Source organism: Hemicordylus capensis, chromosome 3 (genome assembly GCF_027244095.1).
Source record: "Hemicordylus capensis ecotype Gifberg chromosome 3, rHemCap1.1.pri, whole genome shotgun sequence".
Classification (NCBI taxonomy): Eukaryota; Metazoa; Chordata; class Lepidosauria; order Squamata; family Cordylidae; genus Hemicordylus; species Hemicordylus capensis.
Genome location: NC_069659.1, coordinates 337,798,211 through 337,825,826, shown reverse-complemented (window position 1 = coordinate 337,825,826; position 27,616 = coordinate 337,798,211). Strand labels below are relative to the sequence as shown.

At 45.1% G+C, this 27,616-nt stretch overlaps 1 protein-coding gene across 3 annotated transcripts in view; it reads right to left on the bottom strand.

The window, feature by feature from the left end:
* FNDC3B (fibronectin type III domain containing 3B) overlaps positions 1-27,616 on the bottom strand; it is a 447,770-nt gene that overhangs the window by 38,281 nt on the left and 381,873 nt on the right. For 2 of the 3 annotated variants that reach the window (XM_053308093.1, XM_053308094.1), the window contains one exon: positions 22-188. In XM_053308093.1, the coding sequence (XP_053164068.1) occupies positions 22-188 (167 nt within the window). Of the gene's footprint in view, positions 1-21; positions 189-20,650; positions 21,303-27,616 lie in introns of those variants that run through there. The other variant, XM_053308096.1, reaches the window with a different exon arrangement.

The following is a 27,616-nucleotide window of genomic DNA, read 5'->3' as shown; positions in this document are numbered from 1 at the left end:
TGGGAGATGCACCTTATTTACCTTTGATGACGGGGGGAATAGATTTGGTTGTGCTGAAGGTGAACACTTCTGAGAAAGGTCCTTCCCCGGCATCGTTTACAGCTTGTATTCTAAATGCGTAGCAGGTAAATTCCATCAGCCGTTGTACCTTGTAAGTGTGACTTGGTCCCCTATAAATTGGAATAAACCTAAACACAAGAGGAGAGAAGCCTAGGTTAGTAACTACTCACTGCTACAGCGTGTGTAATTAACAAAGTATGCTCTTTACACTCAGCTAAGTAAGAGGCAAGCCACTTTGATCCAACAATTTTATGTTAAGGCAATCTCAGTCCAGAGACCCCTATGCACATTCAAGTGCACTGCGACTCTTGTGTGCACTGAGGTAACAATTCATCTGAATGGAATCCTCTTTTTAAGAAACACATTCCACTGAAGCTCAAAAGTAAGCATGTGCAAATCAGCTTCCTCTTGAAATGAATGGGGAAGTTGCTCCTGGTGGTGGTGCTGACAACGAGACTAAATTATATGTAGCCTTACTGAAATTAACGGGACAATTAGTCATGACTCCCTTGCCCCATTAATTTCAACAGGGCTACTCCTTGCCCCATTAATTTCAATAGGGTTGACCGAATGCGATTACTTGCTTATATTCGGGAGTATTCTAGGATGATAAGAGCGGCGAAATCTCACTATTTCTGCGCTCTTATTGCATCAGCTGACTCTCGTCCAGCTGCCTTATTCCGAATTACCCACTCCCTTCTTAGGAAAGTGGATCCAGTAGATGTTCAATCTGGCCGCTATGATCAATTTGGTCGATTCTTTGCTGATAAAGTCACCCACCTTCAGCTAGAGTTGGACTCTACTTCTATAGGATCAGATCAGATAGAGGAGATTCCGCCCTGTGGGACACCTTTGAGTTGGTCGAGGACATGGACATAGTAATTTCGGGTATGGGTGCGGCAATATGTTGCTTGGACCCTTGCCCCTCCTGGCTGGTTAGAACAGCTGGTGGGAATGTTAATTATTGGCTACGGGAGTTGGTTAACTCCTTGTTACATTAGGGTTTCGTGCCAGCAGCTCTTAAAGAGGCGATAGTTCACTCTCACTTGAAGAAACTCTCCCTGGACTCTGAGGTCCTTGACAACTATAGGCCGATCTCCAACCTCCCTTTTTTAGCAAAGGTGTCAGAGAGGGTTGTATGTGCCCAGCTTGAGAGGGTCTTGGAAGAAACTAGTTATCTTAATTCATATCAGTCGGGTTTCTTTCAGGCCTCGGCATAGCACAGAGACAGCACTGGTCGCTCTGGTAGATGACCTTCTTCGGGACCTTGACGAGGGTAGTGCTCCTCTCTTGGTCCTTTTAGATCTCTCAGCGGTTTTTGACACTATCGATCATGCTGTCCTTCTCGACTCCCTGCGTGGGTTGGGTATTGGGGGCACTGTTTTACAGTGGTTCCGTTCTTACCTTAGCGGGCATGTCCAGTCGGTATGCACTGAGGACAGGTGCTCTGACTCATGGCCACTCCTTTATGGAGTTCCCCAGGGTTCAGTTCTTGCCCCTGTCCTCTTTAACATCTATATGAAGCCGCTGGGTCACGTCATTTCCCAGTTTAGGGTGAGATTTCATCAATACGCTGATGATACTCAGCTATATATTGCCATCCCAGGCCATTTTGGGGGTGTTGTTTCTGTGCTTACTCACTGCCTGGAAGCTATTAAGGTCTGGATGAATCAAAACAAGCTCAGACTGAATCACACTAAGACTGAATTACTTTTATTCAGCCCTCGCAATGGCCAACAGCTGGATGTGAAACTTGTTCTAGATGGGGTGGCGCTGCCCTCAAAAGAGCTTGTTTGTGGTTTGGGGGTCCTTTGGGAGTCGCGCTTCCTGCTTGAGCAGCAGGTGGAAGCTATGGCCAGAAGTGCTTTTGCCCAGCTTCATTTGGTTCGCCAATTATGCCCTTACCTTGATCGGCAGGCATTAATGACAGTGACCCATGCCCTTGTTATCTCCCGTTTAAACTATTGTAACGCTCTCTATCTAGGGTTACCTTTGAGGACGATCGGGAAGCTGCAGCGGGTCCAGAATGCAGCAGCTCACCTACTCATGGGTGCCAGAAAATATGACAGGGTAACACCTCTCCTACAGTCATTGTACTGGTTGCCTATTCGCTTTTGAGCTCAATTTAAGGTCATGGTTCTGACCTTCAAAGCCTTGCGGGGCCTGGCGCCTGTCTACCTACAGACCCGCCTCTCCCATCCAGTTACATCCCGTTCGGTTAGATCAGCTCAGATGGCCCTTCTGTCGGCCCCTGATTTCCGAGATGTTTGGGGCTCTAGGACCCATGAAAGGGCCTTTTCGGTTGCTGCCCTGCTCCTTTGGAACTCTCTCCCCCTACAGATCTGGCTAGCACCTTCCTTACCGATCTCCAAATCGCTATTGAAGACTTTTCTTTTCCGCCAGGCCTTTGCCCTGTAGTTCATTTTCTGTTTTTTGGTAGTTACTTTAGTTCTCTAATAATTTTTAATTATTAGTGTAATGTGATTTTTAATGTTGCCTGTTTGCCTGTTGTTGTACACTGTCCAGAGTCTTCGGAGTGGGCGGTATATTAAATGTCTCTAATAAATAAATAAATAAATATTCATAATAGGTTGCTAAGAGTCGACACTGACTTGATGGCACTTAATCAATCAATCAATCATAAGTAATTTTATTTGTTAGTCAGTTGGGGTGTGCCCTAGAGCAAATGCAGGTAAAACAGATTCCTGGTTTGGGGCAATATTACTGTCAATGCCTTGTAACAATATTTAACACAATTTAGGTTAGGATCCAAAAACACAGCATGGGAGTGCTTCTTTCTGTTTTCTTTCCATTATAGATACAAGGAGAGGTAGCCTGGTAATCAATCTCTGGAGTAAGCTGCCATATTTCTTTATTGTATGAATTCACTCAATAAACCTAGAACTAAGCAACAACTGTAGAAAACTGACACACAAATGAACACTCGTTTATATAGATATTTTTAACAATGATGTCCTTTGCTAGCTAGATAACAGGCAAGTCTTCATGAAGAAAAATGCCTTTGTCTGTTAGTTCTTGCTCTATTTTTCTTGTTTCCCTCTCTTCCCTATGTCCTTCCCCTACTTTCTTCTTTTACACTCATTAACTTCCACTCACACACCAAGTTTCTCCATCTCTTCCAGTTCATCGCAGCTTTCCAAACTCCATCTTCATTCCCATCTCTGCACAATCTTGACCATCAGACTCTAATTTGCAAGACATTTCTGTCATTTCTAATCCGAAGAATGCTGAATGCCCCATAAAGTGCTTTATTTGGCCTGCAGTTTTCTAAAAACCCTTTCCTTATTCTGTACCTATAGATTGAGAGACAACATGCTTTCCATCACAGCTCCCAACAGAATGTGACAAACACTCTCAAAACGTGAGAACTTTTTCAAGAGGTTATTTGATATATTTTGAGGATTTACAGGGAAGAAAAGAACAGATGTGCACATACAGAAGTTATTTGGAGTGTGTGTGCGTGCATGCATGAATGCAGAATGTGTGCGTGTGTGGGGGGGTCTCTTTCAATCTCAGTCTTAAAAGATCAACAAGTACGAAGGTAATCTAACACATTTATTGTCAATTGACAAATAAATACGGCTCTATCTATCATTCATAGAGACTGTTCTCACGAGCAGTTCTGCCCGTGAGAAGCGCTGAGATCCATGCAGATCCTGGTGGCAAACCCACTAAAGAAGTCTGCCAGTCAGCCGAGGTTAAGGGCGTGAGTGCGTCCTTAACTCGGGCTAACTGTTAGTGTGCAAGTGCCGGCTGCTCCCAGTCAGCACTGGCACAGGAGTAGGCTTCTGGCTGTTGCCAGCGGGGATGCCCACAATGCACTGTGCACTTGCATAGTGCAATGTGAGATTTTTAGGGGCTGGGATGATGTGTCCTGTCCAGTGTTCCCTGCAACAGGGATTCCCAGATGTTGTGGACTACAACTCCCATAATCCCCAGCCAACAGCCACTGCAGCTGAGGATGCTGGGAGCTGTAGTCAACAATCCCTGTTACAGGGGCACTGGTCCTGACTTCTGTGCTGCCCATGGCGGACCATTTAGGCATGTGATTCACGCCCCCAGCAACTCTCCAGGGATTGTCTGCGGGGAAGGTGAGGTTCTGCTGCCTTCCCTGCCATCAAGAATGGGCTCATAAAGTTTCTCTATTAAATATGGGAACAACCAGCTCCACAGTTGAAATCCTGTGTTTCCTATTGAGTAATATTATGGTTTTTGTATACTCTCTGGTTTGGCAGCCAAGAACATCAGGGAAAGGAAACTGGACAAGATTGCTGATCACAAAAAAATAGAGGCTGGAATACCTACCCACTGTTAAGTTTTTGTAAGGTTTACCATATACATATTGATCTATTCTGTCATGCTGATGGCTAGTATAATAAAGTTCTATCTGTCTAGTAAGAAACAGGCACTGCAAATAGTCTAAATCAGGAGTTAATGTTGGAAGACTACAACTCCCATCACACATAACTGCAATGGACTTCAGCCATTGTGGCTGTGGATGATGGGAGCTGTAGCCCAATGACTGTCTGGAGACCCAAGGTTGGGAACCCCTGGTTTAAATGCATTTAGGAAAAGAATGCATCACCCGTCTTCCATCTGTTGACTCAAAATTTTAACTATTCTCCTGCTGCATCAAATGTCGTGTGAATCCAGTGCAAATATAATACATCCATGCTGCTAAGATACAACATTTTATGGACCAGTGCTTGGGCCTGTAGACTCTTTGACTGAAGACTGATAGGCAACCAAACATTAGCCCTGTATGCACAGCAAATTCAAAGCATAATGATGTGGTCCGATTCCTCAATCTCACAGCCTGATAATTTTTCAACACATACTGTGTACTGATGTTCGGGCATGGACAGCCAGTGCTTTGAATTTTCTGCACTTCTAATTAGCAACAGCAGGAACATAAAACCATATAGTAGCTGAATACTAATATTTATCAGAACAAATTTGGGTTTACTGTTTGTGAGCTTCCAGAAGCATCTGGCTAGCTATTGCTGAAAACCCTGTGCTGGGCTAGATAGAGCTTGGTCTGACACAGCAAGCCTGTTCTTATAAACTCCATATGCAATTCTCAGCTCTTAACCTATCAACGAGGCTATTCACACTATTGTCCTGGGCAGGCGGGGAGGGCACGGGGGAAGGCTGTCTTCACCTTACCTTACATAGGAACATAGGAAGCTGCCATATATTGAGTCAGACCATTGGTCTATCTAGTTCAGTATTGTCTTCACAGACTGGCAGCGGCTTCTCCAAGGTTGCAGGTAGGAATCTCTCTCAGCCCTATCTTGGAGATGCCAGGGAGGGAACTTGGAACCTAGATGCTCTTCCCAGAGCAGCTCCATCCCCTAAGGGGAATATCTTACGGTGCTCACACATCGTCTCCCATTCATAAGCAACCATGGCAGACCCTGCTTAGCTAATGGGACAAGTCATGCTTGCTACCACAAGACCAGCTCCAGGGTTCCCCGAACACAATCAAGCAGCTGGGCTTCAGTGTGCCTCCTGCATGCCCACACGGGCAGCCCTGCTCTGTGCAGCTCCGTGAAGCAAGGAGCAGGGCAGGGGGATCCAGAAATTTTTGTTCCAGCCTCCAGGCATCCCTCAATGCAACACATGGCACGTGCGCTGCACTGGAGATTCCCCACTAAGATAGGCACATAAAGTGACTCCTTGGGCTGCACACAGCCTGAGGAATCACACAATACCTGGTAGCTGGGTTGCAACTGAACTGCAATGGCTACTTTTCATCAGGAAGCACTGTGCCACTAGTGTGGGCTCAAATAATGTCACACAGTTATGGGACTTCAGAACAATTGCTTACCCTGTCCCTTAGGGTGCTCTTAGGAACCTTCTACTGAGTCAGACCATTGGTCCACCAAGATGAGGATTGTCTACCGAGACTGGCAGTGGCTTCTCCAAGTCTCTCCCAGCCCTATCTTAAAGATGCCAGGAAGGGCATGCAAACATGCAGGTGCTCTTCCAAGAGCAGCCCCATCCTCTAAGGGGAATATCTTACAGTGCTCACACACATAGTCTCCCATTCAAATGCAAACCAGGGTGGACCCTGCTTAGCAAAGAGGACAATTAATGCTTGCTACCACAAGAACAGCTCTCCTCCATACAAACTATAGTTATCTGACCATAGTTAATGATAGTTCTCTGCTAAATACCTTTCCCCTAACACATTAGCCAGTGAACCAGAACCACATTGTGTCTACACGTGCCTACAATACTCAAGAGAGTGATGGAGGTTCTTTTACATCCTTGGCATGTTACAATAGATAGTCTTAGGGAAATAGCTTCTCCAGTTGCATCGGAAGAAAACAAGAAGACAGGGCAGTTCTCATGACCATGAAGTGAGGAGGAGAGGAGTCCTTCCTAGTTTCGGGAGCTGGGTATGCTCCCATTTTGCAATTGTGTGTTAGATAAAAACCAAGTAGGAATCGGGGAGTCTGATTATCTGTCAAGTCCTTGCTGTGTCTACCTCATGCAGAAGGTGGGGAAGAGAATCTGGGTAGATTCTCATCCAACCCTGCTGAGACTTGACAATCAAGCTCCCTACCTCCTTTTTATTCAATACACAATTACAAAAGAGGAGCATGTCCAGCTCCTGATTTTTATTTTATTTTATTTTATTTTAATACCGCCCTTCCAAAATGGCTCAGGGCAGTTTACAATGATATGGGATAGTAGGATCTCCTACTTAGTTTACAGTTGTATGAACTGCCCTAATAGCTCCAGCAATGAATATCGGTTATGTCTGAAAAAAATCACATTGTGATTTAAGCAAAGGCAACAAGAGGTTCCATCTTCGTTACAAACATTTAAACTTCAAACTTGAGTTGGTATATTAATAAAATGTACAGTTTAATTAAGACTTGAAGTAGGTATTTGGTATAAGCTGAGAGTATCTCCTAGTAAGATTTCGGAGTAGCACAGATTTGCCCCTTCTTGGACAAGAAAGATCATACTGTATTTTTAAAAGACATAATTATGTTAATATTGGACAGTTAAGTGCCCCCAAGGACCAAAAATATCCACTTCTTTTGTTGTTGTGAGAATCTTGGGGGTGAGAGGCAGGAAGTATTCCTTTTCCATTGTCTACAGGATTGCTTGCAAACATTGAGAACATCCTTCTCATTTTCAAACAGAGTTTATTTGATTTCAACAAATGTGATGAAGATACAAAGTATATTTTGAAAAAGTATTGTGCACAGAAAGCAGTGGTTAGTAGGCCTATGAAAATTTGGATTCAAAAATTCAAATTTTATCTGAAATTGCCTCAAATCAGCAAAAATCTGTAAAATCCAAATCTGATTTTTTTTTTAAAAAAAAATTGGATTGGTAAAGTAGGAATTAATTCCCAAACAACAAAATTAATTCAAAAATATCAAAGTATAGAGATGAATGGGGGAATTTTAAAAAATCATTTAAAATCATTGGTTGTTTCTACAGCCAAACATGTGAGGAAAGAGGTCAGGGCCCTCTCTACTGAATTTGAAGAGAATTGGTCAACAACTTGATATTTTGTGAATTTTTGAAATTTTTGTAAAAATAGCTAAAAATTGTGAAATGTGGTTTGTTTCAAGCCAGAACTTTACAAAAATTTCTGAAACTTAACACTCTCCTTGGACCATCATTCCACAAGCATGTGGAGGAATTTGCCCTTGGCTTTCATGAAAAGGGGTAACAGCATGCTCCATTTGCCCCCCCCCTTTATATTTCTGGAATGGATGGTTAGCCCCCAAGGATGAGATGTACGGAGGTAATATGCACAGTTTTAAAATCATGAAATAATATTTTATATTTTACACACTTTGGTGCGTTCAAAACACTTCATACACATTGTCTCAGTATTCCTGACAATAATCCTGCTGAGCAGGTTTGTATTATTGCTTCCATATAACAGATTGGGGGAATTTGGGACAGAGAGTGTGTGGCCTGACTAGGATCACCAAGTGCAGGGGTTCCCAATCTGTGGTCCTCCAGATGTTGCTGAACTACAATTCCCATAATTCTTAGCCACCATAAATTGTAGTGGAGATGATGGGAGTTGTAGTTCAGCAACATCTGGGGAACCACAGGCCGAGAACCCTTCACCTACTGAGTTTGTGGCAGAAGTCAGATTTAGACCAGGGACTTCCTGGCTTACAGCTTGGTCTCATAGCCATTGTGCTACACCTGCAAATATCTCTTGAGGGAGGACAAGTGTATCAATAGCTACTAGTCTTGAGGGCTATGAGATACCTCCAGGCTCAGAGGTAGGATGCCTCTGAATACCAGTTGCAGGGGAACAACAACAGGAGGGGAGGCATGCCTTCATCTCCTGCTTGCGGGCTTCCCAGAGACATCTGGTGGGAAACAGGATGTTGGACTAGACAGGCCCTTGGGTGCTTCACCCATCCAGGATGTTTCCATCTGTGCCTCAGGAGACACACACTGTCCAAGGTAGGTTCCAGCATCAGGCCATGAGACTCTAGGTTCAAAGTCCAGGAATCACTATTCACCATATCTGCTTTTCATGAAGCAAGGTTAAAATAAATACCACAACTGCACCTATGTACTGCCATACCACAAGGAAACAAAACATTCAGATATTTCTTAAAGCAAGCTAAGGCCATGAAGCAAACAAGTCACACCTCATCCAAATGCCACTCCACTTTGCAGTTTCATGGAAGCTCAAAGACAGTCCCTAGAAAATTAACCCCCCTCCCATCTTTTTTACATTAACAGCGTGAACCAGGTTTCACTCCCCAGGATCCTGATGTCAAACAGAGCAATAGGTTAATTACCCAAAGAACATGGTGTTCCTAGAAAGAATGTTCAGATGAAAGGGGATGCAATTTGCCATCAATATATTTTCATCTTTCATAGGGGTCTTCTCGGAAACAATTTGTATGTCACCATATTGAATTTCCTGTCACCCATTTAAGATACCAAATCACGCGTAGGAGTTATGTATAGAATAATGAACCTCCTTTGTTCTGCAATCTTGAGTCTAAACTTTCATTTGGGGTTTTTCCCTCCCTGCTTTTTTTGAAGAACAGTTTTTCCTCTTCCCACTTTTAAAAAACCCCCACCTAAAATGTGCAATATTAAATAAATAGTATTTAATAAAATGTGCAGTATTAAATAACCTCCCCTCCCAAAAACCCCACCTAAAATGTACAGTATTAAATAAATGGGCAACATTCGAGAAAATATAATGGCGGCATCAACGAAGGCATGAGTGATGCTTTGCTATCTCAGTGCAAATGCAGCCATTATTTGTAGTCCACATGTAAGTAACAGAGAAAGGGAAATGAGAAAGGGAGATATATCATTAATACACTAATGAGCTAAACTGCTGACCTGAGGCTGTTTTCTCCACACCATCTGAAACCAAGGTTTACACATCTTGCCAAGCAACAGCTGCTAATAGCTAAATTAAATGGGATTATCACCACAGGAAAAGTGACTTTGTGTGTGGTTGTTTTTTAGACAGACAATAAATGCTTCAGATCTCCCAGTCTTAGGGGAAAAACACTGTTCAGTCCAGTTGACTGAACATTTTAAAAACTCCAGCTCTCCCCGCCACCCCACCACCGCCCCATTCCACACGTTGTGCAAATGGCACCCAGGAAACTTCAAAACAGCCACAGATAATTTGGCCAATGGATTGAAGAACATGAAGTTCTGATTGAGCAACACTTCAGTAGGGAAAAGTAAACAGGGGCCAAATCATTACCGGACATAAATGAGTTGCTCAGAGGTAGTGAGGCTATTCCCACAATCACTGGAAAGCGGGCTAAAGGAGCTTAGCCCGCTTTCCAGGGATCGTGGGAACCACTGGGCTCGCAGGTGCCTAATTCCTTCCCCCCTTAAATGAGGTTAACGGAGCGAGCACTCTGTTAACCTCATTTTTTTGCTTGTGTGTCACTGCGGCGCACGGTGACACATGAGTAGACCCCATGCCCCGCGCACTTGTGCAAGACATCCTGGAACTTCCAGAGGCCATGCGGCCCCCAATCCCCACAGCCCCCACTGACTCCGTGACGGAGCCGGCCACCCAGCTACAAGCGTCTGCTCGGCTGCGGGCAGAGCGGGCTAAGCACACCCTGGCCTCCTCCTGAACCCTCCGTTATAAGATTGATACAATGAACTAGATCAGTGTTTCTCAACGTCTTTGGAGTCATGGACCGGTACATCATTCATGTGCAGTTTCCTGGACCAGCAGTTAGTAAGGGGGTCAACCCCACTCACTCCCACCCCCAGGCACCTCCCAAAAAACAATTTTGGGCAGTTCTCTGGAGCTCATTTCCAGGCAGCCCTCTCTGCTGGATAATGTTCATTTCAAGGAATGAATGAATGAAGGAATGTTACCCAGAGAGCTCCCAGTGGCCCCATTTGGGGGTGGTGGTGATTTTTATTACTGATGTCTCACGGACTGGTATCCAATGCCTCGCGGACTGGCACTGGTCCAAGGACTGGTGGTTGAGAAACACTGAACTAGATAATAATAAAATTAATTATTGCATTTGTCAGCTGGCTGCTTGCAGAAAAAATGGAATAATTGTGGATCCAATTCTGGAGTACTAAAAGTACATTTCCTAAATGTACATTTAACAAGTACTTTTCTTAAATGTAAACAAGCGTTGCATTTTGAAACATTCATGCAGTGTCCTTCACTGTAAGGCCCGGGAGCAGATGCTGGCTCCCAACAACTTTAGTTGTTTGTTGAGCCTGTGTAAAGCTTTGGCTGAAGCCGAGTACTTTACATCAGGTCTGCTCAACTTTGGCCCTCCTACAGATGTTGGCCTACAACTCCCATAATCCCTGGCTACTGGCCACTGTGTCTGGGGATCATGGGAGCTGTAGTCCAAAAACAGCTTGGGGGCCAAAGCTGAGCAGCCCTGCTCTACGAAGCCTGCTCTACATAGTCCTTCTGGCACCATGTAGTAGGGATGTGTGAACAGGCTCGACGTTGAGCCAGTTCGACGTTGAACTGATTCGGTTCGATGGTTCGGGGTCGAAATGAACCATCCCCTGTTCGGTCTGACCCCGGACCGAACACCCCCTGACTGTTCGGGGGTTCACTATTTAAAAAAAAACAACACTGAAGAAAATTGTTTCTTAAGGCACTTAATCCCTCTGGGGGAGTTGTTGGAGGCGTTAGTGGGGTCCGTGGAGGTTCCCCCTCCGCCTGCCAGCCTCAATGCAGCCCAAATCAGCCCATTCAGCCGGCTCTTCGGGCTTTCCCTCTTAGCGCAGTGGCCATTTTGAAGGCCACCGTGTCTGCGCAATTGGCCTCTGAGAGGCCTGGACCCGGACGGGCTGGTTTGGACTGCATTGAGGCCGGAGGGGGAAGGGGGAACCTCCACAGAACCCCCCCCCCCGCCACCTCCAAGAACTTCCCTGGAGGGGATAAAAATTTAAAAAAATTCTAAAAATCTTTTTTTTTAAAATCCAGTTTTGTTTTTTTTTAGTTCACAACCCACCCACCCTGGACCGAACCAAACTGTGTGGGGCGTTTTGAGGGGGTGTCAGACTGAACCGGGCCAGCCAGTTCTGTGCACATCTCTACCACGTAGAGGCACCCATTTCCAGTGCGCATTGCTGCACTTTGCTCAGGGACAGTGGTGTTCCTTGAAGGGAAATTGAGCCAACTTGAGCCCCTGCACTATCTTGGAAGGTATAGGGAATGCTGGGAAGGTAGCCCTTCCCAGTGCTTTCCTACTCAAGCTCTTAAGAGAGGGCTTTCTCTCTCTTAAAGAGCCCTCCAGCACTGAGAAAAGCACAGTACTGTGCAGAGGTCAGCAAAGTGGGAAATGGCTCTCGCATTGAAGGTATTTTACCAAAGTGGTCCCCACTTGAAAAATGTGAGGATCTCTACATTTAAGGCACAGAAAACAGATTTCTATGTTTCCCCTGCTAACTGAGCAAAGAGGCACCTTTTTAAAGTGGTGATTCTCTTTATTGAGCAGGGGGAGAGCCACTGGCTCTAACCTTCCCCACCACAACATTCCTCCAGTGGCTGTTGCTGGTATCTATCTTATGCTTCTTTTTTAGATTGTGAGCCCTTCGGGGACAGGGAGCCATTTTATTTATTTATATCTATAAAAGAGAACTGGTCTAGAGAGGAGAACTGGTCTTATGGTAGCAAGCATGACTTGTCCCCTTAGCTAAGCAGGGTCCACCCTGGTTGCATATGAAAGGGAGACTAGAAGTGTGAGCACTGTAAGATATTTCCGTCAGGGGATGGAGCTGCTCTGGGAAGAGCAGAAGGTTTCAAGTTCCCTCCCTGGCTTCTCCAAGATAGGGCTGAGAGAGATTCCTGCCTGCAGCCTTGGAGAAGCCACTGCCAGTCTGTGAAGATAATACTGAGCTAGATAGACCAATGGTCTGACTCAGTATATGGCAGCTTCCTATGTTCCTATGTAAACCTCTTTGGGAACTTTTGTTGAAAAGTGGTCTATAAATATCCATCGTATCTGTGTTTATATTACTTATGAAATTCATTGCCATGGGATATACTGTGACCTTTGGTAGTCCAAGAGTCTTTTAGGACATTTGCAGTGACATTTGCTAGTAAGAGAGTCTTTAGATGCTTCCTTGGGCATCTAGCAAGTGTCTTGGTACCCACAGTGGGCTCTAGAATCTACGGTTATTTCAGACTTGACACAGCATAGTGAGTCTTATGTAACCATCCTTCTTTGTTCTATGACCTGGTTGTTTTGGGATTCTCAGTGCAAGAGAGAGCAGAATAATCCTTTGCAGATCTTTATTTGCAGGAGCTTTAAGTGAATTTTTCTCTTATTAGTCAGATGACACAAAGAATCTCAGTTAATAGCCACTACCAAGAAAAACAGGAAGCTGCCTTATACTGAGTCAGACCATTGGTCCATCTCGCTCAGTATTGTCTACACCAGAGCTGCACAACTTCCGCCCTCTAGTTGTTTTTGGACTACAACTCCCATGATCCCCAGCCACAGTAGCCAATAGTAAGGGATGATGGGAGTTGTAGTCCAACAACTCCAGGAAGGCCAAAGTTGTGCAACAGTGACTGGCAGGGGATCTCCAAAATTTCAGGGAGGCATCTTTCCCAACCCTACCTAGAGATGCCAGGGAGTGAACCTGGGATATTCTGCATGCAAAGCAGATGCTGTACCGCTCAGCTACGGCCTAAGAATGTGACCCGGAAAAGAAAGGAAAACCATTCAAATGGATATGGACAAATATTGCATAGTGGTATTGGTCCATTATGTAACTTTATAATGCAAATCCTTAATATAATCCAAAGTTACTCATGAGTGGTATGATCTATTATATTAATTCTCCTGGGTGTGCCTTGGAATGTGCGTCCCAGAGCCCAGCTGATTGGCTGGGTGGTGGACGCACCTGATTGGCTGAGGCGCACCCAGGAGGATTGGTTGCCACGGCAGCAGCCCAGCCATGAAGGCCAGAGGCGGCGGGCCCAGCCGGGCTGCAGAGGCAAGGCCCAGGAGTGGGGAAAGAAAGTGGCGGGGGGGGGGGGGCAGAAGTGGCAGTGGGGAGGTGAGGTGGCTGGGCCCAGAAGCAAAGACTGGGGCAGATGGGGCAGGGGAGAGGTAACTGCCGGCCCCAAAGAGCGCATAGATGCTCTTTGCGGGGTCGACTAGTTGACATTAATGGGACAAGTTAGTGATGAACTTGTCCCATTAATTTCAGTGGGACTATCCATGAGAAATTTAGCCTGGATGTCAGTCAATACATTTCGCCAACTAGGATGTCAGCTTAATTTTATTTTTGTTTCCTCTCTGGTTCCTGATGATTTGGGGTCTTTCAGCACACTATAGCAACCACATGGCTCAGTCTTAATTGTCAATTTCCGCTCCTTCTTTGCTAGCCAGAGCTTTAAACTATTTGCATGCCAATTATCAATGAACATGCTAATGTGCCTATTTCTGTATTTTTCAAATCCAGTTCTGGAGCTCTCCAAGCTGGATGACAACCAAGCACCACTGCTAAAGTGGGTGTTAATGGTCTTGATTCAATTAAGAGTGTAAACCATTTTCTAATTAGGCGCCTCATAATCTGTGGTGGTTGGGTAATAGCTGTATTCATCAGCAGGCCAAGCAGGCTGTGTGCTTTGTGCGGCTTACATTTTTACATCCAAACTGCTGATATCCAGAATTGGATCTCAGTAGCAACAGGGTTAAGCCACTTCCAGCTTGCATGAATAGATACGTCTGTATCACTTGCTTCTATTAAATACCCCTTCCCCACAAACACAGGTGATCATGGATTACATTCCAGTGCAGGGGTGGCCCATCCAGTTGTTGGACTACAACTCCCATCATCGCTAACTGCAATGTATTACAGCTGGGGATGATGGGAGTTGTAGGCCAACAACAGCTAGAGAGCTTCAGGTGGTCACCCCTGTTCTACCACTATGGGGAAGAACAGTGTTCCCTCTATTTCCCCCCCTCCCGCCATCTGTGCACAGGATGAGTTTTGTTCTGGGTGGCAGTATCAAGGCAGTGTGCACACACACATGCATTCAGAATGGGGCCTTTCTTATTCAGCCTGATCAAGATCTGAAATTAACTGAGCAGGCATCAAAAAACTTGTGTGGAACACTGGGGGGAAGATTCCACACACACCCCGACGAATCTTAATAAAATTTAGGCCAGCCTTACAAAGTAGAATGGGCTTCAGATGCAAAGCTTCCTTAGTGCACAACCCAGATGAATCCATGTTCTATGGAGGAGTGGGGTTCTGGAGGGGAAAGGGTGATGACAGCTATGTGGGCTGTTTCAAAGGACACCCAGAAACTAACATTTTTTACTCTTTCTGCTGGTAACGAGGTCAAGAAGAAATGGACATAGATCGTAACAAAGCTGATTTAAGTTAGACACTGTGAAAAAATTGCTGCCATTATTTAATTCACCAGTGGAATATATGGCTTTAAGAGGGGTTTGGATAACTTCATAGAGGAGAGGTCTGTCATCGGCGACTAGTTGGAGGGCTATGGGCTACCTCCAGCCTCAAAGGCAGGATGCCTCTGAGTACCAGTTGCAGGGGAGTAACAACAGGAGAGAGGGCATGCCCTCAACTCCTGCCTGTAGGCTTCTAGTGGCATCTGGTGGGCAACTGTGTGAAACAGGATGCTGAACTAGATGGGCCTTGGGCCTGATCCAGCAGGGCTGTTCTTATGTTCTTATGAATACTCTGCCTAGAAAGCTTATATAATTTCCTTGTCTTAGAGGTTTTGGAAGAAAGGATTGCACAGGTACTGCAGGATAGGTAGCAGCAGAGTAGGGGAGGACAGCTGGTTTTGTGGTAGCAATCATGAACTGTCCCCTTTGCTAAACAGGGTCTGCCTTGGTTTGCATTTGAATGGGAGACTACATGTGTGAGCACTTATGGGTTCCCCTTAGCGGTTGGGGCTGCTCTGGGAAGAGCAGAAGGTTCCAAGTTCTCTCCCTGGCATCTCCAAGATAGGGCTGAGAGAGATTCCTGCCTGCAACCTTGGAGAAGACACTGCCAGTCTAGGTAGACAATACTGAGCTAGATGGACCAATGGTCTGACTTTGTATAAGGCAGCTTCCTATGTTCTTAAGACACCAAGATGCAGAAAGTCTCTGGTTCAAATTTTGGCTTTATCAGAAACTCAGTAGGTGGCTTTAAACAAGCTACTATCTTGCAGTCTGCCCGCTGATCCAAAATCTGAAATACAAGGGAAAACACCACAACTACTACTGCTACTATTTATATACCACTTTTCAACAAAAAAATTCAAAGCTGTTTACACAGAATAAGAAAGCAGAAAGCTCCCTGTCCCCAAAGGGCTCACAAGCTAAAAAGAAATTCAAGGTAGATACCACCAGCAGCCACTGGAGGGATGCTGTGCTGGGGTTGGATAGGATCAGTTGCTTTCTGCCTGCTTATCTATCTTACATGGTTGATGTACACAATCTATATATTTAATTCTCTTACGGCCAACTGAGGAGAGAACTGCGTAGGGATGTGGTGATGTGTGTGGATGTTTGGCAAGCCCCGCCCCTGCTGCAGCCACGACCAATGAAAAGGTGGGGGAGGAGCTGCTGCTCAGCGCTGGGACAGACAACAGGCTTAGGAGGGAATGCGGCAGCAGCACGGCCACCCAAAAATGGCTCCCTGGCTGGCAGGAAGGGAGGGAGGAAGGGATCCGGGTGGCAGGCAAAGCCCTGCCGCCCGGAGAAGGCCATTGACGGGCTTAGGAGGAGGTGCAGTGGTGGCGGGGGGAGAAGCAGCCTGGCAGGAAGGGGGGAGAAGCCCCGCTGGCCTCAGGAGAAGCCCAGCTGGCAGGCAAAGCCCCACCCGCCTCAGGAGGGAGGAGGTGGGAGGAGTTGTGTGTGTGGGGGAAGCGAGTGAAGCAAGTTGTGGGGGGGAGAGCGCAAGCGAGAGGGTTGTGGGGGTCAGAGCACATGAGCGAGAGGGCTGTGGGGGTCAGAGCGCATGAGCGAGAGGGTTGTGGGGATCAGAGCGCGCAAGCGAGAGGGTTGTGGGGGGTCAGAATGCATGAGCAACAGGGTTGTGGGGGCCAGAGTGCACGAGCGAGAGGGTTGTGGGGGTCAGAGCGAGCGAGCGATAGGGTTGTGGGGGGCTGAGCACCTGAGCGAGAGGTTTTGGGGGCAGAGCGCGCGAGCGAGAGGGTTATAGTGGGCAGAACGCACATGTGAGAGGGTTGTGGGGAGCAGAGCGTGCAAGCAAGAGGGTTGTGGAGGGGCAGAGCATGTGAGCGAGAGGGTTTTGGGGGAGAGAGTTGTGGGGGGAGACAAATAGACAGAGCAAGTTGTGGTGGGGAGAGAGAGTGAGTTGTGCGAGGAGAGGGTGGGGGATGCCACAGGCTCAGTGTACTACCGCACAGATGCTCTGTGCGGGTTCAGCATATGTGAATTGCTTTAACTGAATTGTGCCCAGTGTTAAAATTAAGCTCTTTCAGGATCCCATTGAGTTCAATGGGGGAGTTAAAGGGTTAGCTCTCTCCTACTGAAATAAATAGGGCTTAAAAGCACTTAATATTAACTGAGTTGTGCCTTTTAAGTGTTTGATGCTCTTCTGATTTTAGGAAAACTGTTTCATTATACTTTGTTTTTACTGCATTTTAAAAACAGGTATCTGTTTTTATATATATTTTTAAAGGAAGATTATATATTTATGGACGATTTGTTGGACCCCTTGAACTCTGGGGGTGGCAGGATCAACACTGAACAAACAGTAATGATACATAATAATTACGGTCACACCATGGTTGTTTCTGCATTAAGCATCCCGTAGCTGATTATTAATCATCATCAGCCAAGTGATATTTTTCCAGGCAAAACAGCGCTTTTCACAAGGAGCCATCTCTGTGTTATTTCAAAGGAGGGCGCTTGTAAGAATCTATGAGTGACCAGAGGAAGAGGTAGAGATCTTTCTTCTGTTAGGAGACATTTATCTGTACATATGTATTGTGCATGAGAGTATCTCTATGCTGAAGGCACATTTAAGTAGTCAAACCCTGCTTGAGAGTCCAACCTTATAGATATTCAGAAAGAACTGCAAGCATTTGAGATTGCTCTGGGGGGGAAATTCCAACCCAGTTTTACTGTGGTTTTATTGCAATCAATTAAAACAATTTTATTTCAGACTTTTCTAACTTACTTTTTAATTTTTTAAAAATCCAAACTAGCTGATTTTTTTTTAAAATTTAAAAACCAATATGTTAAAAACATCAAGCTCTATTTGATAAATATCGGCCTGTTTTAAATCTTCCCTTTTTAAGCAAAGTGATAGAGTTCAGCTGCAAAGGTTCTTGGATGATACGGATTATTTAGACCTCTTTCAATCTGGCTTTCGCCCTGGGTTTGGGATTGAAACTGTCTTGGTCGCCCTGGTGGATGGCCTATGCTGGGAACTAGACAGGGGGAGTGTGTCCCTGTTGGTTCTGCTGGACCTCTCAGCAGCATTTGATGCCATTGACCATGGTATCCTTCTGGACCACCTCTCAGGTATAGGAATTAGGGGTTGGGCATTGGAGTGGTTCCAGTCCTTTCTGGGGGGGGGGGGTCCAGAAGGTGGTGTTGAGGGAACTTCGGCTCAACGGCCTTTGGGGTCCTGCAAGCAGGGGCATAACTATTATAGGGCAAGGGGAGACAGTTGTCTGGAGACCCACTGCCCTGGGGGCCCCCCAGAGGCAAGTCACATGACTGACTCCCCCAGCCGCACACCTGCCCGGGCTTCCTTCAGTTGTATTCATCCTCCAAAACTGATCTAAGTGTTAAACCCTGGAGCTACCAGAACAGCCTGTCTTTCTCTAATACCACTAAATGATTTGCATCGTCCACAATGTACAAAACCTTAAAAAAAAAATTAGGATGATGTTCTATTGTGGCACATAGGTTATATATATGCTGTTCTATTGTGGCACATAGGAGATAGATAGATAGATAGATAGATAGATAGATAGATAGATAGATAGATAGATAGATAGATAGATACACACACATACACACACACACAAACACATACATTTTACTAGCTTTTTGTTACCACTATTCAGCCTCATTTAAGATTTCTTTACTTCATGAACTGAGCTTCAGTGGGGCGGGGGTGGCGGCATTTTAAAATCTTGTCTGTGGGCCCACTCCAACCTTGCTATGCCCCTGCCTGCAAGGCTCAGTATTGTCCCCTGTGCTGTTTCGCATCTACATGAAACAGCTGGGAGAGGACATCAGGGGGTATGGACTGAAGTGTTAATATGCACTCAGCTTTCCCTTTCCCTGACATTGTATCCTAGGGAAAACAGTGGATGTACTGAAGCGGGGGTGCTGGAGGCATTGATGGGCTGGATGTGGGCTAGCAAACTGAGGTTAAATCCAGACAAGGTGGAGGTGCTGTTAGTCAGTAGAAAATAAACTCAGGGCAGGGTGAGTCAAACCAGCTCTGGACAGGGTTGTACTCCCCTTGAAAGAGCAAGTGCACAGCATGCTGGACCTTTGTACAACTTTGGCTAGTGCGCCAGCTGCATCCCTTTCTCGAGAAGGCAGATCTAGCCACGGTTACCCATGCCCTAGTCACATCGTGGCTGGATTACTGTAATGCACTTTATGTGGGGTTGCCCTTGAAGAATATTTGGAAACTTCCATTGGTGCAGAATACAGCTGCTGGGGTTCTCTTTGGAACTGCTCACTCAGAGCATATTACACCTATTTTGAAAGAGCTGCACTGGCAGCCAATTTGCTTCTGGATCCAATTCAAGGTGCTGGATACCTGAAGGACCGCCTATTCCCCAGGGTTTCTGCCCACCCAGCAAGGTCATTGAGGAGGCCTTTGTGCCATGTGCAGAAGTTGAGAGAGGCTAAATTGTCATGCTCACAGGACAGGGCCTTCTCTGATGCTACCCCCAGGCTCTGGAATGCTCTCCCAGTGAATGTCCGTTCTTTGACATCTGTGGCTGATTTAAAAAACAACGAAAGACCTTTTTTTGGTTCAGACTTTTACCCCTTAGGGCCTGCCTGCTTTCTCAGCTTTTCTGTTTCTGTTTATCTTATGGTGGTGTTGTTGTTTTTAAATATGTTTTATGGTTTTTACTGTTTCACTGATTTTAAGGTTTTACATGTCAATTTTATGGAACTTTATTGTGTTTTAACTTGTGTAAACCATCTCATGATGGATTATGAAAAGCACTATAAAAATTGAACAATACATGAAAATGAAAACAAAATAACTGAATAGCAAATGTGCTGCATAAAACAGGAATAAAACTAAAAAAAACAATACAATAATCAAGCTTAACTATTAATATCCAGACTATGTATAGATGGTGTGTTAATCTTGGATTTTGGTAATGGCAGGAATATTGTCAGCATTATGGCAGTTGCTGCTGCATTAGGGGTCTCACCGCTCTTTCCACACCAGGCAAACAAAAGCCTTTGCATGAGAAATATTATATTTAGATTCGCGATTGGAAAGCGAGTACATGCAGATTTTGGAGTTTGTTGATCAGAAACTCAGTTTTGATTTAGATTTTTTTTAAGGGCAAATGTGTCTAGTCAGGATGGCTACATTGTTTAAAAAATCGAAATCAAAACTGAGTTTCTGATCAACAGCGCCAAAGTCTGCATGTCATCACTTTCCAAAGCTAATCCAAAAATCATTAATGACATTCCAAACGGTCAGAAGCCCCTCCAGAGGCGAACATCAACATTAGAGGTAAGAGGAGGTGAGTAATGAGTATTATCTTACCAAACAACTGCAGTGCACATATTATTTACAGGGCATAGAGAGAACTCAAACAACATTTTGACCTTTCCCTATGAATGTAACCACGTGGCCTGATGAGCCTGGCTCCCATAAGGTCAAAGAAAACCTATTAGAAGAGACTGCAAATTTGTTCACTCTCCTTTTCTCTGCTCAGTGCTATTCAAACCAAGCTAATTAATGGTTTGCACATCCGGAAGTGTAATTCTGCCCCAGTCACAGAATCCTTCTAAAGGTATATACTTACCATAATGGAATATGCACATCCTGACACTAGATTAAGTACCAAGAAAATAAATAAAATAAGTACTTAGGCCAATGGTAACAACCTTTATTTGCACTGAGCATTGCTTATATAGTTTACAAATATACTCTATTGGGATGAATTATTCATTTTTCTATTTCTTAAAATAATGCAGTGGTTAAACAGATCAAATGCCTACAATCAAGCAAAGTGTTTGCAATGTTTCACCAAGCACAATCCAATTTGTTCCTTGCGTTTCTGGAGCACAACATGATTATTGCAAATATGTTATGAATATGGTGCTGAAGGCACTTTTCTTATAAAGCTGCATAATAATGATAAAAGAATTATAGCATTTACAATACCCGTGGCAATAACCATAAGCTAGAGTTGTTCCCATCTGCTCTCTTAGAACACTTATTGGGCTCTGTAGCTAAAATCATGGAACTGGAGGGGATCCAGATTTTGAGGATGACAAAAACATGGAACTGGAGAGGATCCACATTTGAAAGAGGACAAATTTTATTTATTATTTCTCTGTGTAAACTGTCCTGAGCCATTTTTGGAAGGGCAGTATAGAAATCGAATTATTATTATTATCATTATCATTATCATTATCATCATCATGGAACTGGAGGGGATCCACATTTTAAAGAGGACATTGGTAAACTGGAACAGGTGAAGAGGAAGGCAACAAAGATGGTGAGGGTCTGGAAACCAAGTCCTGTGAGGAACAGTTAAAAGAAGTGGGTATGTTTAGCATGGAGAAGACAAAGGGAAGGTACAATTGCAGCCTTCAGGTTCCTGAAGGGATGACACATAGGAACAGTGGATATGTTATCTGTTGCTCCTGAGAGCAGTTTTACAGCCAATGGACTAAAACTGCAAAGAAACAAATTCTGGCTAGACATTAGGAGGAACTTCCTAGCCATAAGAGCTGTTCGACAGTGGAACAGTTTGGCTCACACAGTAGTGGGTCCTCCTTCACGGGAGGTGTTCAAACAGGGATATTGTAGCAAATCTCTACCACCACTTCTACTATTTATATACCTTTTCAACAAAAGTTTGCTAAGCAGTTTACATATTAAAATAAATAAATAATAAATAAGATGATTTCCTGTCCCCAAAGGCCCACAATCTAAAAAGAAACATAAGGCAGACACCAGCAACAGCCACTGGAGGGATGCTGTGCTGGGGATGGATAGGGCCAGTTGCTCTCCCCCTGCTAAATATAAGAGACACACCACTTTGAAAGGTGCCGCTTTACCCAGTTAGCAGGTTCTGCACCAAACAGGGGCAAGACCCAAAGACCTTCTACGTCTCTTCCATATCCAACATCCTTTTACATATTGATGTGGCAAAGTTGATGCTGATGTGGCAAACCTGAATTATGGTTATTACCAAACATGTACTTCCCTAGCAATGTTCCCTCTAACAGGGATTCCCAGCAGTTGTTGACTACAACTCCCAGAATCTCCAAGCAAAATCCATTGTAGCTAGGGATTCTGGGAGTTGTAGTCAACAACAGCTGGGAATCCCTGTTAGAGGGAACACTGATCTCTACTGTGCTCTGGAAAACCATTTCCAGTTTACCTACCATGGTTCTTCCACATTATTGCTGGTACATGGTTAGAGTGCTGGACTAGGACTGGAGAGACCTGCATTCAAGTTCTCATTCAGATATGAAACTTCTTGCGTGACTCTGGACCAGTCACTTATCTCTAACCTCACCTCACCTGGGGGTTGTGGGGATAAATAAAACTGCGTTCACAACCCTGGGCTCCTTGGAGGAAGAGCAGGATATAAAGGCATAGAAAGAAAGAAAGAAAGAAAGAAAGAAAGAAAGAAAGAAAGGAAGGAAGGAAGGAAGGAAGGAAGGAAGGAAGGAAGGAAGGAAGGAAGGAAGGACCAAGAACGTCACACAAAAAGAGAACACACTCACTCTGAACAAATTTCTCAATGTACTTGAGGTTAAAAGAGACAGACCTTTCATTTCCAGAGGAAACAAAAAGAAAACTGAAACCAGAGATGCTAACAATCTCCCTAGGGAGAGGGTGTTAAGTTGAGAGTCAATGGAGACCCTAGTCCAGATATTTGCTATGTTCACACTCTGTCAAGCTTCCTAGTTAATGAAGGTTTCCAAATCTGCCATCTCTGTGATCGATGAAGCATCAACTATAGTGAAGCCCGTTGTATTAAGCCTTATTGCTGAGGTGTCAGTAGTCAAGAAGGCAAGAAATTTTGGTCTTGTGGGCAACATATTCAAGTTTAAATTGCAAAACACAAAAAGCCCCCAAACTCAACAGAGTCTGGAGGGGTTGTAGCTGAGTGGTAGAGCCAATACTTTGCATGCGGATAGTCCCAGGTTCAATCCCTGGCATCTCCAACTGGGAAAGACTCCTATTTGAAGCCCTGGAGTGCTGTGGCATTCACTGCAGATAATACTGAGCTAGATGGACCAATGGGCTGACTTGCCATAAGGCATCTTGTACAGCCATTTGCTCTGCATGTGGAAGGTCCCAGGTTCAATCCCTGGCATTTCCAGTCGAAAGCAGATCTTAGGGAGCTTGGCTGAGAAGATCTCAGGAGCTGCTGCCAGTCAGAACAGACAAAACTTCCCTAGGTGGATGGGCACTCTGTCTCAGTAGCCCTCTTCTGAAATCTGTCTCCCTGTGCTCACTGGGGATGGGGAGTAGCCATGCCACTGAACACACCTGCTAGCCATGCCCCTGGAAGGAAGGCCGTGTGTTTGTCTGCAAGGGGCAGCATGGAATGCACAGTAAGTTTATCTTCTCATTTTGGAACCTGGACGATCAGGCTCATTGGAGGAAGAGAGGTGGATTAAACTTATGGAGAAGAAAAAGAACACAGGCAGCTGTCTTATATCAAGTCAGACCATTGGCCCATCGAGTTCATATTGTCTACATCAGGCCTGCACAACATAAGGCCTGGGGGCCAGATTCAGCCCGCAGGGGCTATTTTACTGGCCCCCAGGTACCCTGCAGTAACACAGGAGCTGGAAACTGCCTTATAGCACCTTCCTGTGCATGCTTGCTCAGAAATATGCTCCATGGTGTGCCCAGTGAGGCTTACTTCCATGAAAGCATGCCTAGCATTGCTGCCTGAAAACAACAACATTTTAGGGAGAGGAGAGGACTTGGCAATTGTTTGGGGCTGGCATGCACTCTAGGGGCCCCACTGATTGAGCCGGGACAGGACCTATTCTCTGGCCACTATCCTTGGTTAAAACTTTGGGTCCATTGCAGTGTTCCCTCTAACAGGGATTTCCCAGATGTTAACTACAACTCCCACAATCCCTAAAGGCCACTGCAGTTGGGGATGCTTGGAGTTGTGGTCAACAACATCTAGGAATCCCTGTTAGAGGGAACAGTGGTCCATTGACTGGGGGAATAGATCCACAAGTAACTAATAATATTTACCTTTACGCCAAGTTGTGAGTGGTTCCGGCCCACCAGGGCATTTGAGTTGTGTAGCCCTGGTCTACACTGACTAGCATCGGCTCTCTGGTTTCAGGCAGGAGTCTCTCTCAGCCCTGCCTAGAGATGCCAGGGAACCCTGGACCTCCTGCATGTAAGCCTGCAGATGTTCTACCACTGAGCTATGGCCCAACCCCAAAGTAGAGTATCTTACAGTACTCACATGTGGTCACCCAACCAATTGCAAACCAAGGTGGACTCTGCTTAGCAAAGGTGTTGATTTGTACCCACTGCCACAAGTCCAGCTCTCCTCCTCAAAGGAACATGGGAAAGTCGATTACAGAAATTCTGTTGAGGACTTGTTCTAGGTGCTCATATCTTCAGAGGCAACCCGAATGTCAACTGTGCCCTTTTCACTGCTGCATCCCCAGCAATATTTGGCAAGTGTCTACACTTAATTTTTAGGGACCAGCTAAAAATATTTCTGTTCAAGCAGAAACCCAAGCAGAAACCCAAAATTTCACCACTTAAAAAAATAAATAAATCTGTGTGCAGAATGAGTTTTGTTCTGGGTGGAAGTATCAAGACCGTGTATGCATACCTGCATTCAGAGTGGGGCCTTCCTGATTTGACCTGAGCAGGATCTAAAATGAACCGAGTGGACATCCAAAAACTTGTGAGCATGGCAAATGCGCACACGTTAGAGGAAACACTGCACCCAAGCTATTCCTGAGCCTTGGCTGGTATATTGCTTCTTGTTTTCATTCTTCTTCTTCTTCTTCTTCTAAACCATCTCCCACTCCCCTTCTTTAGTAAAGATACACCCAGGGTAACTCACAAGGGTTTTAACAAACAACACAACAATAAAAGAAGTTATAGCAGGAAAACAGGCATGATTTAAAAGCATCAATTATAGGAATCAGATTCTGATAGAATTTAATTAATTTAAAGATGCACACATGCACACGTACACATGAACACACACCAGAATTAAAAATAGTCCACTGAAATAAAAATGGGCAATGAAAAGACCAGGTGTATGTCTCTTGCCATAATATGGTGTATGTCTACATGCCATAATATGGGTCCATCACCAAAAAGGCCCTGTTCCTCACACCCACCAGCTGACTATCTGACAAGAGGTAACACCAAGAAAAGGCTTCATATATAAGGCAGAACTGGCAGGCAGATTAATATGGGGCAGGCGGCTCCTAAGATGTTCTGATCCCAAACCACTAAAGGTCAGAGTCAGCACTTTTAACTAAGCCCAGAAACAAATTGGCAACTAGTGAAGCAGACAAAGAACTGGTGTAATATAAGCTGATTTGCTGGTTCCAAACAAGACTAAAAGCCACATTCTCAACCAATGGCAGTTTCTGGGCTGTCTTCAAGGATGGTCTCCATGTAAAACCGCATTTCAGTAACTCAGCATGGAAGTGATTAGAGCACGTATATGCCAAAAACCAGATCTACCGTTTTTAGGAGCAAACCAGTCAAGAGGTCGGCCTTCTGCAAAGCTGAAGCAGAAGAAGAAGAGATGAATCCAGAAGGGACCAGAGAAAGATCCGGGAGCAAGTGGTATGAACGGGGCATGGGGAAAATTGGAAGGAACCGAGAGGAGCCCTATTAAAGCAGCCCTATGTGAACAGCTCTCAAGTTTCTTTGAATTATTTTTATTTGGCATATATGTGGCTAATATATGACCTCATAAGTCTCTCTACTTTACCCCACTCAATCCAGTGGTTAAGCCCGCCGTCTGGGAAAGGCCTTTGATAGCTTAGTGGAATTTGCATATGCCAAGGCAGTGTATCTGTGCATATCTGATGCTGTGGAAAAAGCACACTACCTTCATGTCCTACTTGTGAGGCATCCCAGATGCTTCTGGGCTGGCCATTGCTGGAAACAGAAGCTCTATTCAGACAGTTATTAATAAGTTACATTGAACACAACAGGTACAGCACTATACTTCCTATCTGTACCATGCATTTGAGGGGTCTGTATCAGCGTTCCCTCTAACAGGGATTCCCAGATGCTGTTGACTACAACTCCCAGCATCCCCAGCTGCAATGGCCTTTGGCTGGGATTCTGGAAGCTGTAGTCAACAACATCTGGGAATCCCTGTTAGAGGAAACACTGGTCTGTGTCCAGGTTCACTTTTCAAAGGAATCCAGCTGCAGTCATTCACACAAAGACACATGTGAGTATACAGACATATGTATACTCCTGCAGCATAATGTCTGAATAGGGCTAGAATGTTGGACAGCACAAGCTTCCGTGCACATTGTAACACAGTGTGCACACAGTTGTGCAAGTTTGCACACCGGCAAAAATGGCATAACATGTTGCAATGTGCACATATGCTTGCGCTGTATGTGAGCCAATGGATCTTAGCCTAACCTAGGAAAGCAATTCTTACAGTCTTACATAACAGATCCAACAATTGCCTCCGGCCCCCCTCACACTGCCCACCCCCCCAATCATTTTTACTAGCAGCTCAAAGTGTGGGCCAGTGAAAGAGCTTGCCAGATATTAAATTCATTTCATCCTGTCCAATTACACATGGCGGCAGGGACCATACATCTGCCAGGCATGGCTCTGCAACCAAGCGGATATTTTATTCATTGCTGTTTCCAAGGGGCATTTATATTCATTGGAACTCTCTTGGTGTTTCTTGAGAAGAAGAAAAACAACAGCAGGCTTCGGGCTTTATGGGGAGTCAGATGACAGATATGGTCCTATTACCTGCCTTCCTGCTTGCTATCATGGCTGTGGGGTCCAGACCTTGCAGCAGGTGAAATTCAACACATAGCCTCCAACACTGACCAGACCAAAGTGGGGACACCTGCACTGTGTACCTGCAACACTACTATTCTCACAACAAGGATCCACTTTCTGAGCCTGCTCCCACCTCCCATGCTGAAGGCCCTTCTCTGTCAGGTTTCTGTTGTATTCGGTTTCTGTGCAATAAGGATTTGCACTGCACTGGCTTTGGAAGCAGGTGTGCTAGCCAACTGGGAGATGTCCCCACCGTCTCTCCAGCCTGGAAGGTGGGGGAATCCCCCAGGTCTTACACTGAGCCTCAGAGGGCAGGGAAAGAGAGACCTTTTGCTGATCTCTCAGGCTGGTTGTGTGTTTTTTTAACCCTTATATCTAATGGAAAATTTAGTCCAGCAGCTTGCCATCATGACAACAGAACAGCAGAAATCCAAAACACAGTCAGCAACACTTATTATCTGGATAAGCAAAGTTATGGCCAAGACTTGGTAGACAGTCAGAATTTGTGCACACCAGGTTCCCCGCACCCCTAAGGGGACAGGTTGGGGTTTTGTGACATCAGGGCCTCAGGCCTAGCATAACTGTGGGGACATCTTTCAAGTAAGAGTGTGTGTGTGTGTACATGCCTCACCCTATTAAGCTGGTCTTGCGGTAGCAAGCATGAATGGTCTCCTTTACTAAGCAGAATCCACCCTGGTTTGCATTTGAATGGGAGACAACCTGTATGAGCACTGTAAGATAGTCCCCTCAGGGGATGGAGCCACTCTGAGAAGAGCAGAAGGTTCCAAGTTCCCTTCCTGGCATCTCCAAGATAGGGCAGATGGAG